This window comes from Dasypus novemcinctus, chromosome 5 (genome assembly GCF_030445035.2).
Source record: "Dasypus novemcinctus isolate mDasNov1 chromosome 5, mDasNov1.1.hap2, whole genome shotgun sequence".
Taxonomy (NCBI): Eukaryota; Metazoa; Chordata; class Mammalia; order Cingulata; family Dasypodidae; genus Dasypus; species Dasypus novemcinctus.
In genome coordinates this window covers 24151575-24163844 of record NC_080677.1, presented here as the reverse complement: position 1 = coordinate 24163844, position 12270 = coordinate 24151575, and the positions used below count along the sequence as shown (strand labels likewise).

General features: G+C 31.5%; 1 protein-coding gene across 1 annotated transcript in view; it reads right to left on the bottom strand.

Annotated features, from left to right (window-relative positions):
* Nucleotides 1-12270, bottom strand: part of DPY19L2 (dpy-19 like 2) — a 132317-nt gene that overhangs the window by 21773 nt on the left and 98274 nt on the right. Inside the window, exons 14-16 of the mRNA XM_058296781.1 lie at nt 11309-11410; nt 9696-9767; nt 8200-8246 (exon numbers count right to left, since the gene is read on the bottom strand). Of these exons, the coding sequence (XP_058152764.1) occupies nt 8200-8246; nt 9696-9767; nt 11309-11410 (221 nt within the window). The remainder of the gene's footprint in view (nt 1-8199; nt 8247-9695; nt 9768-11308; nt 11411-12270) is intronic.

Genomic DNA, 12270 nt, shown 5'->3' with positions numbered 1-12270 from the left:
AGGCTAAAGAGAAAAAATAACAAAACAGCAATTCCTTGAGCTGAAGGAAGATTTGAGTGTTCAGAATAAAGTGTCCCAAGAATTAATATAAAATATGCACACACGCACTCACACCATCTCAAAACCCTCTAAATATCCAAGGAGAAAAACTATATAGAATTTTTCATTTGCACTGCTCAACGCTAGAAAACAATGAAGTAATGTCTACAAAAGTCCAAATAAAAACTAGAAATCTCTATTGAACAATAATCATTCAAATATGAGGGCAAAATAAAGGCCTTTTTTTCACACAGGAAAACACTCAGGAAGTATGCCATCTCTACGTCCTTTCTGAAAAACATTATTTGAGTGCGTACTCTATAGACATAAGAAGGGGAAAGCATGTGATGCAAGAAACAATGAGGAACAAAAAAAATTTAATGTCAAGTACAAAATTTGCTTGTGTTTAAAACCTAAATGTTCAGAGAGCCCTCTTAAAATAGAAGAGATATAACAATCTAGAACTAAAATTTCAGATTGTTTTCCATCATGTGGGAGGTGAAAGTATGGAGAAAGGGAGACATAACTGTGTTATAGTGGCAGTGGTGAAGCTCTGTTTCTAAAGCCAAAGTACCTGAGTCTGAATCCCAATTCCACTACACTCTAGCCATGTGCCTTTAGGAAAATAACTTACCTTTATCAGTTTCCTCATCTGTAAAGGAGGAAGATAATAATGGAACTATTCTCTCTCAGGATAGTGGTAAGGAATTATTTAAATTTATAAAGTTAGAAATTTAAAAATACTGCCAGGCACATAGTTAAGTGACCAATAAATGTTAGCTTTTATTATTGTCAGGGATAATACTTTTAGATGCTGATTAATATTTGACATCAATAAAAATATGCTGGTTAATAATTTAAAGGAAACCCATAATAAAACATAAATGATATGTAGAAAACAAACAATTTAGAAAATGTCGAGCCAAGAATTTCTTTTAAGCATGATGAGTAGAAGTTACACAATAAGATGACAGGAATAAGTCCAAATATAACAGCTATCATAATGAATATGAACATGGGTTAAATTCCTCAACAGAAAAATGAAGATTCTTAGAGAGAAGGGAAAGAATTAAATCCTGTAATGAGAAATGACCTAAACCAAAATGTTACAAAAATATTGAAAATTAAAGTATATATAAAGATATACCAGGAAAATAATATGAAACAGTACAAAAAGGAATTCAAAGCAAAAAACTTTAAAGAAGACATAGCAATACTTTATAATAAAGTACAACTCTGCAATAATTACGCAACAAACAATAGCATTGTCTATAAAAAAGTAAAAACTGTTAATTCAAGACAATTTTGAAAGAAAATACACATTCTAGCTGTGAGATTGAAGATGGCATTCTAAGAAAATAAATAATCAGAAAAATGAATTGGTATATGAGAGAATTTAGAACAGCACTATTTGTTATGTGAAGATTTACTGAACCTCAATAAACAGCAAATAAATAATACAAGCAAACTACAAAAAAAAGAAAAGAAAAGAAAAGAGAAATTAACTACTTGGAAATTTTAAGACATTCTTATAAACAATTTGTATTAAATAATCAAAACTCAAATTACAGACTAAATAGAAATGAATATCAATGGTAATTCTACTTATACCTATAGGATATGGTCTAAGTGGTATTAGGGGCAAAGTTGTACGTTTAAATGCATTTATTACAATAAGGATTGATAATAGAAGACCTGGAGAAAAAGAAACATACCAACATAAAAAGGTTTAAAAAAAAAGATAAAAAAGCAAAAGTCCACCAAAAGAGAGAAAAAAGAATGTAAAAACAGAAGCAGAAATTAATAAATTGGAGAACTCACATAGACATGATAAATAAAAGCAAAAGTTGAAAAAATCCACAAGAGAAAAGGCTTTAAAAAATGTGACCAATAAAAAAGATAGAAAAAGCAAATATACAGAGTTAAAATAGAGAAATATAACTACATACACAGATGAAAATGTTTTAAGAGTAGTCTTTGTACTATTTATGGATCTATATGAAATAGCTCCTTTTCTATAAAAGTATAATTTACCAAACATGATACAAGAAGAATGCTCATATAAATCGCCATACAAGAGGTGGAAAAACCAGTCAGTAAACTGATCTTCCATCCTTAAAAAAAAAGAAAAAGGCTGAGATATTTTTATGGGTGCGTTCTGTCAAATCTGCAAGGAACAGATAATCTTCATATTAATTAAACTATCTTCAGAGAACAGAGAAAGACAGAAAGCAAGTAATTCTATCGTACAACTATAACTTTGATTATAAAACCAAGTAGGGAAAGCCCACAAAACCTCTATACCAATCCCACTTATAAATAGATACACAAAAATCCTGAATAAAATATGAGCAAATAAAGTACAGCATATTATTAAAACAATAATGTACCAGGACCATGTAGGTTTCATTCTAGATGTACTGGAACAGTTCAACATTAAGAAACCTATTAGTATGTAGTTATCGATAAAGTAAATGAAAAAATATATATAATGATCACCAAAATATTTTAAAGCCATTTTCTAAAATTCAATATCCATTTTATAGCTTGAGATACTGAAATACAATTCATACACCACACACTTTCAATATTCGTTTTTAATTTAAAATTATTTTTATTTATATAGGCTAGAATGAAACTTCCTTATCTAAATAAGGCTATTTATTAAATATCAGTAGCCAACAGAACAATGAATCACTAAAGACATTCTTCTTAGAGTCAGAAATAAAACAAGAGCAAAGCAGAAAACATATTATCACTGCCATTATTCAGTTTTGCTCTGGAATTCCTAGTCAATAAAATAAGAGAAGAAAAAAATTTTCAATAAATATTGAAAATTGTTGCAGATTATATGATTACCTGCCTAGAAAGTCCAAAAAACTAACTGAGAATCAAAAAGAAAGTTTGGTAAGTGTGGTAAAAATAGACACAAAATTGATGTATAAAAATCAATAGTTTTCCTGTAAACTTGTAATGACAAATTAGCAAACATAATGTAAAAATTTACCATGCTCAATAGCAAAAATAAAAAAGGGAAAAACTTATAAAGTTCACAAGAAAAAAATCTAAAATTCATGGAGAAAAACTATAAAACTCTACTAAAGTATAATAATTATAAAAACAATAACAATAATAGCTAACACTAGAGTGTTTGTTCTGTCAACGTTTTTCTATATGTTACATATATGGACTCTTTTAATACATACAGCAACTCTGTAAGGTAGATATTTTCCCCATTTTATAGATGATGGAACCGGGGCACAGGTTTCAGTGACTTCCCCACAGTGAATAAACAGAGATAAACCATATTCCTGAATGGAATAATGTTACAAAGATTAATACCCTTTGAATTAATCTGAAACAATTCCAATAAAGTAACTATGGCAGGGGCCAGGGGCATGGAAGGATTCCAAACACATTTATTCTAAAATTTACATGGAAAAGTAAATATAAAAATATGTGCAAATAATAATAGTGAGTGAATTGAAATAGTGTGGTTCTGGCTCAGAGACAAATCAATATAAGAGAATCTAAGAATAGTCTTAAATACATATGAGAATTTATTAGTATGTGATAAAAGTTGACATTTCAAGTGACTGGGATAAAAGATAAATTGTACAATACTGTGTTGGAATAATATGTAATTTGGGGGGAAAAGATATACTCCTATACCTCTCCATACTAGAAAGTTAATTCAAGATTGATTAATGATCTATATTTAAAATGAAAAATTCTTAAAGAAAACAGGAAATATTTTAATAACTTTGATGTGGTGAAGTGTTTCTAAGCAAAAAAATTAACTCAAAAAGCAGAAAGTTGACTGATGTGAGTATATAGGGAACTTGAAATTCTATAAAGCAAAGATCACAAATAAATTTAAACTATGAATTGACATCCTGGAAGAAACTATGTCCCAAACATAATAGACGAAAGAATAATGTCTATAATATACAAAGACACCTACAAATCTATTTTTAAAGGCCAAGAAGAAATATCAATAGCCAAAAGACATAAAAATAGATGCGAGACTGTACTGATAGGAAAAGAATTATAAAATATAATGAGGTACTTTCTTTTACCAGTCAAATGGAAAATATTTAAAAGTTTGATAACAGGTGTCCATGGGGATGCAGGGAAATTAGCAGTCCTATCACTGAAATCTTTCAGTATGTATCAACTTGTAAAATATTTATAGCTGATGATCAGGAGTCCCATTTCAAGTATTCTATGCTATAAACTACAGGTGTCCAAAGATATATGTGCAAGGATGCTCATTACACAGTGTACTGGTTGTTATGACAAAAGTTAACTGTAATCTGAATATCAATGATACAAAAATGATTAAATACATGGTGGCCAATCTTGATGATAAATAATGGAATGTCAAGTCTACTACAAAGTATAAGGAAAATCTATACAGATGTCTGAGACACACTATTAAATAAAAATAGCACATTTCAGAAAAACAAGAATACTCTGATTTCAATTTTTATTTGAAAGATTGTGTTTGACAACAACCTTCCTGGCAGAAATATGAAAACTAATCATCATCTTATAAATGAAAGGGACTCCAAAAGGCCAAAGTCAACTTGAAACAGAAGTAAGTTAGAGGACTTACATTTCCCAATCTTAAAACTTATTCCAAAGCCACAGTAATCAAAATAATATATACAGGCCCAAGGACAGACACATAAACCAATGGAGTTGAACTAAGAACTGATTTTTGACAAGGGGTCAAAGATCACTCAGCTGGGAAAGAAGAATCCTTTCAATAAATGGTGCTGGGAAAACTGGATCTCCATTTGCAGAAGAATGAAGAGGGGCCCCTCTCTCACATCATAAACAAAAATCAATCCCAAAATGGATCAAAGACCAAAATATAAGAGGTGGAACAATCAAATTCCTAGAAGACAACATACAGGAGCATCTTCAGGACCTTGTAATAGGCAATGATTTCTTAGACTTTATACCCAGAGCACAAGCAACTAAAGAAAGAAAAAAGAGATAAATGGGACCTTATCAAAGTTTAAAACTTTGGTGCATCAAAGAACTTTATCATGAAAGTAAAATGGCAACTTACACAATGGGAGAAAATATTTGGAAACTACATATCTGATAAGGGTTTAGTATCCAGAATACATAAAGAAATTCTTTAATAACAAAAAGACATCCCAATTAAAAAATGGGTTAAAGACTTGAATAGACATCTCTCCAAAGAAGATATACAAATGGCCAGAAAGCACATGAAAGATGCTCAGCATCATTAGCCATCAGGGAAATGCAACTCAAAACCACAATGAAATACGATTCCATGCCCACTAGAATGGCTCCTAGTTAAAAAATGGAAAATTACAAGTGTTAGAGAGGATGTGGAGAAATAGGGGCACTCATTTGTTGCTGGTAGGAATGTAAAATTGTGCAGTTGCTGTGGAAGACAATTTGGCAGTTGCTTAGAAAGTTAACTATAGAATTACCATATGACCCACTAATCCCACTAACCAAAATAATTGAAAGCAAAGACTCAAACAGATAGTTTCTCACCAATGTTCATAGTAGCAATATTAAAAATTGCCACTAAAGATGGAAGCAATCCAAGTGTCCATTAACTGATGAATGGATAAATAAAATGTGGTATATACATATAACAGTATATTATACAGACATAAAAAGGAATGAAGTCCTGATACATCTGACAAATGGATGAACTTTTGAAGACATCATGCTGAGTGATAGAAGCCAGGCATAAAGGGACAAATATTGTATGATCTCACTGATATGAAATAATTAGAATAAGCAAACTCATAGAGTCAGAATCTAGAATATAGGTTACCATAGGACAGGGAGGGGATGAGGAATAGGAAGTCATGGCTTCACATGTACAGAGTTTCTCTTTGGGACAATAGGAAAGTTTTGGTAATGGATTCACAACATTATGGTAGCACAACATTATGGTGATGGTAGCACAACATTATGAACATAATTAACAGCACTAGAATTATATATTTTAATATTAGGAGGGGAAATGTTAGGTTATATATTTACTAGAATAAATTTTTTTAAAAGTCCACAGTCCATGAAATGGTACAACATAGTGAGCCCTAAATTAAGCCATAGGTAACAGTACAAATTACTAAAATGTACTTGCATCAGTTGTAACAAATGTACCGCACCAGTGTAAGGTGTTAATAACAGGGAAACCTTGTATTTTATGCAGGATTTTTCTGTAAACCCATATTTCTAATTACAAACATTTTACATGCAAAAAATTGCATTTATATATGAGTTTTCTAGGATGATACATGCAAAGCTGTTCACAATCAGTATCTCTGAGGAGATCCAAGGGAGGGGAACTTCCCCTCCATTTTACATACTTCTCTTGAGGGGAAATTTCTCTCTTTTACATGCTGTTTTGTCTGAACATATTACTGTAAACATGCATCATTTTGGGGGTTTAAAGCACCCTTTTGTCCAGATATACACACAAGGCTATCACTTTCAGGTTTGTTATCATTAAGAAAGTCTTTCTTTTGAGGTAAGTTTCTTCCACCCACTGGCCCTAAAGTCTGTCCTCTTCCACATTACAGCCTCTCAAATATTTGATGACAGCTGCAGTGTACCTCAGCCTTCTATTAACCAATTAAATAACCCAAGTCCTCCACGCATTCCTTATGTGAATGGTTTTCAGTGCTCTGAACACACTTCTTCCGAGTGTCAGGATGCATTCCCCTGGGCTCCATATGACCAGAACAAAGCAGAGTGGGTCTAAGGCTCAAACAAATGCTCCATTTAAAACTTACTCGCTCTTCTGGCAATAATACAATACTATCTATTAAAATTACAAGCCTGGGGTGCAGGGTTCACAGAAACTCTCTGTCATATCTTCATAATTTTTCTGGAAATCTAAGTGTTCTAATAAATAAAGGTTATTAAATAAAATAAAATGACATAGAAATTTGAGATTATTTTATAAATCCCAAAAAGATAAAGATTATATTTGCAAACTAATCTACTCCTCTGGGTATGATAACCCTTAGACTGTAATAAATTCAGTTGAGGGGACTTTGATTAGATTACTGTTAAGACTGCCTTAGGGCTTTGCATGGTGGGTTACTGAAGTTGAGTGCCTGGTCCCTTGCTGGGATTGATATAAATGGACTCACTCAGACAGACAGAAGAAAAAGGGATCTACCAAGTGAGAGAAATGACTCCAGTTTTGCCCACAGCTGAGCTGCAAGGACAGAAGCCCTAAAAGACAAGCCCTATGCTGGGACAGAGTTCTACAGAATCGCTTAAGCACGGAGTCACAAGAGGCTGGACACATGGAGCTCAAGAGGAAAGGGTGAGCTTGGAGGGGAAGGCTGAAACCTGAGCAGAGAACAGTGGCCATCTTGCTTCACCATGTGGCCCCACACCAAGATCAACAGCAGCTGATTTTGGTGAGAAAGGAAATCTGATCATACCTTGGATTGGACTTTTCATGGCCATAGAACTGTAAGCTTTTACCCCAAGTAAATACCCTTTTTAAAAGCCAACAGATTTCTGGTACTTTGCATCGACAGCCCTTTGGCAAACCAAGAGACATATCTATAAATATTAAATGTAAATTTATATAAGATTTCCATCAGAAAGAAATTTCTTTCACAATTTACTTCTCATTTCCTGTAGCAATGTGATATTGAGTTATGCTGGCATCTGTTTAGGCCTTTGTGCTAGTGACTTTACAAAAACCACAAAAAATGTGACACAACAAATGGTTTTAACAATTAATATAGAAAAAACTATTTCATGAATACTCAGAAAAATAAGGATGCTTTTTCTAAAAGTAAAAATACCAAAAAAACAAAACCAGCATGGCCAAAATAAATCCTTCCTTGCTTCTGTTTGCTGACTTTAAATCTAGTCATATGTTAAAATTAACCTGAATCAATTTACACATTAAATCAATTCAAAGACACAAATATTTCCTAAAAGGTTCACATACATAAACAAAATCCATAAAAATAATATATATTTTTCAGAAAACATCTAGGTTTGGTTCACATCTCTTTTCCTGATCATTATACTGGAGGTTAATGTACAGTCATTTGAAAAATTAATATTACATTAAGTTATTTAATAATTGAGTATAGTGTGCTTTAAAAATAACTATAATATAATTACCTTACATAAGTGTTCGAAGATACGACACATAAAACATCACAAAAGGTCTGTGAATAGAATCAAATCAGTGAAATTTTTCTAAGGAATTACACAACATTTTAAAATGCTCTGATTCATTAGTATAAAACACACTGAACTAGAAAGAAGTATGTTTTTAATGTTAAAGTGAGTTCTTGCAGGCACTTGAAACAGTCTAGTCCCAGTTCTGCCATAGATAACTTCTTTAAGGGATTACTCCCTCTTCTATAAAATAAATCCATTTTGGCTCTAAAATTGTAAGCTTTATATGTGGCTAATTCCTTACTAGTGTTGCAAGTTTATATTTTTACCAAACAGGGGTGGGAGGGGTTGGTTTCCATAAAGAAGGCAGCTTCCTCCATGTACTTTCAGAGACTATTTTATCTTAGTCTCCCAAGCAAAATAGGAACATCTATCTGTTCTATCTCTTTATCTCTCTATCTATCTTTCTACCTACCTACCTACCTATTACCATCTATCCATCTACAAACTGTACTCAAAATGTACTCCCACTTAGCTCAAAATCCCTGATTATTCTAAAATTAACTATGGGAATATCTGCTTCCCTGATTTCTACCTCAGCCTAAAGTTTCTGTTACAGAAGGCTCAAGAGCACTCATCTAAGTGTACCAGATGATGGTATGGAGTATAAGAGAGGGAGGAGTGGAAAGGAGAATGTGGAAGTTAAATTTGGCCAAAGACGCTTTAGCAGTAATCATATGCAACTCAAACAGTAAAATTTTTAAAAATGTAAAGGTAAATTAAAATGTTGTACTCCAAAGGATATGCTTTATAATTCAAAGATATTAAAAAGATATATAGTTGAATTTGGACTTTGCTAAAGTGTTTTAAATTCCATAAAAGCTGTTATATAAATTCAATGTTAATATCTTAAATTTTATGCATCAAGTGACATAACTGAGATTCCAGTTGCATATATAAGCAAGTGCCAATTGGAGAGTATTTTTAACTAAACATTTTCAATTATAGGAGTTTTAAGGTTCAATGCTATCCAGGAAAATCAAAGATCCTGCACAGGTCTACTCTAAATGAACCAGTATTTTTTGAACATCCTTTACATTTGAAAGACAGCAAAGTTATCCTTGTACTATTTTTTCATTGCACATATAACAACTTTAATTCTTTAGTCGGTCATGTGATTTTTTCCTTAATGTTTGTCCCTCTACGAGGCTGTACATTCTAAGACAGGAGTGGTCATCTGACCACTTTGTTTGCCCTAGTGAACTTACATTGTGAGTGTAGTACTTGGCATATAACAGGTATTTGATAAAAATCTTTTGAAAGAATAAAAATCCTTTTTCTAATGTTGTTTTTTAAAAACCCATATAATACTATAGAAAGAATAAAGAGGAGAAGGGTTTATTTTAAAAATGAGATGGAATTCTGAGCTATTAGCATTACTCTATTGTAATCATTATCTTAAACCTGAAAACAAGTGATAAAATTTTTTAAAATACCTTTTTAAAGATTGTATAAGTAATCACCATAACAACTGGAAGCAATAATGTCTTTATGTATCTCACTGGAGTCTGAAATACAGCAAATTATCCAAATAGTTATTCATTTAATTTAATTTTACTTTTTTTCCTATCTAGTTGCTTCTTTTTAGTGTGCCTCTCCACACTGCAAAGATCTGAGATGTCTTTTTTCCTTTTTTTACCAGGAGGTCCCAGGGATCGAACCCAGATCCTCCATATGGTAAACAGGAGCTCAACTGCTTGAGCCACAGCCATTTCCCATTCAATTGTACTTTAAATGAGTAAAATAGCTATGTTAAACTGAGTGCCACAATGCAATTTCTTAAAGGTAAAAATGTCTTTGTAATTAGCAGAATATAAATTTATCACCTCTAAGTTCTAATACAAGAATCATAAAATTATAAAGGCTTACATAAAATTATAAAAGAATTTAATGATAAAAACAATACTATGAAACCTAGAATTAGATCTATCTATTAATTTTTTCTCTTCTGGTTTTAACTCCCTGGACCCTACATTATTATTTCCTGTGTTCCATGTTCCATGTTTAATTGGAATTAACCAGGAAGAAAGCTAGCCTCAATAATTACTATAAGTATGAATAACTATAGAAATAACATCAGCAAAATAACTCTGATGAGATTTTATTGTGATAGGGAGTGGCTTACCATATAATTAAAGTATAAATTCTTAAGGGAAGGAAGTGGGTCATATTCCTCTTTGTAGCCCTATAGAAACTACCTCACAGATGACTGGTGATCACTAATAGTTTTCAAGTGAATAAATGACTAGTTAGATGGATAAGAGATAAAATATGAAAAATGGCATTATTATAGTTACCAATAATTCAGAATTCATAATTATTAAACCAGGGCTGAACCAGTGACAACCTTTTCAGAGCAGTGGATGGAAGTCAGTAGCCAAGTTCTAATCTTAACTCCACTGTCTACTTTTGGCAAATCATTTTTGTTTTCTTTGTTTGTAAATGAAAGACTTATACAACATGGTCTCTAAGGTCCCTTCTGCTCATGTGTTCCATGATCCTACAAAGAGAAAAACTTAATAATGTGAATTATTCTTTAAGGATAATACCATGTATATCCATTACAGAAAATGAATTTATATATTCATTAAAACTACACCTTTCTGGGCAACACCTTAGAAAGAGCTGTAATATTGGAGGCATTAAATGTAATACAACTGAATTTCTTAAAAACAGAAATGAAAACAAGAATTTGTTTTTCTATTCCTGAGTGGTCCCATACTCAAAACTGGCTTATATTATTAAAATTGAAAAGTAACAATAATAATTTACATACATACAGTATGTTAAGCACTCTATATGTATTATCTCATTTAATTGTCATCAATACCTCTTTCAATAGGGGGCTATTATTTATCGATTTTACAGATGAGAAAATTACCAGGTAAGAAAGCCATACAACTAGCAAAAGTTATAGCAAAAAAATGACAGAATAATTAGGTTGGGTGTTACTGAGTAAAATATTTTGAGTTTCAGATTAAAAGGAAAACTTAAGCATTAAAAAATCATCACACATATGGAGAAAGGAAAAATAGAAAAACATTCATACTGCTTTTTCCATGAAGTCAAATTCAGGAGCACAGGTGTACATCAAAGTATCAAAATCTGTATACCCTAAGATTCTGCCAGTTATTAGGTCACTCAGGCGAATCTGGAATAAAATAAAGTAGATTAAATTATATAAATAATTATAGTTAGTAATAACTGATTTTGAAGTAATAGTAATAAAGTCTACATAGCAAATAAATACAAGATACATGAAGGACCCTCAAATAAAACAACAAAAAAATTACAGTGACCCAAATATGCTGTGTGTTGAACTGTAAAGATAAATGAAAAACAAATATAAAGTTAAGAGAAATGAATAGTAGAAAGAAGTCAGAAACAAAAAAGCAGGGAAGATGATAATATAATTAGTGAGCTAAAATCAACATTTGCTGGGGAACTACAATGTAGTTTATCAGAAGATTTAATAATCAGATCATTTATCAAGTTAAAACAATTTCATTTAGCCCATTTCACCATGCATTATAAATTATGAACCCACTTTCTATGCACAGGCATTTTCACAAAGTTTCATATAATTATTAAAAATTTTGGTGCTTTCTGAAATTTTGAAGACAAATATTCAAGCCATTATGCTATACTGCATAAAAATCACAACAATTTTACATATTATTTTGACTCACTTAAATCTCAAAGGCCTTAAAAATCACCACCACCAACCAAACTAAACTTGCAGAATCTATGCTTTCTATTGATTACTACCTGCTGTTGGTGAGACAATTGTTTTTTCACTAAATTCTCAGAAATCCAGTAAAAGGAAAACTTTTTAAATGTAAAACCTTAATCTAAATTATTTTACAGGACCAGAAATCATTTTATACCAAGTTTGAAGATTAGTGGTTTTCATTTACTCATGGTTCTCCTTATCTACCAGTATAAAAGACAATTTAGAGTTGACTTTATTTTTTTAACTTAGAGTAGTCCAGGTGACTAAGAATAATTAAC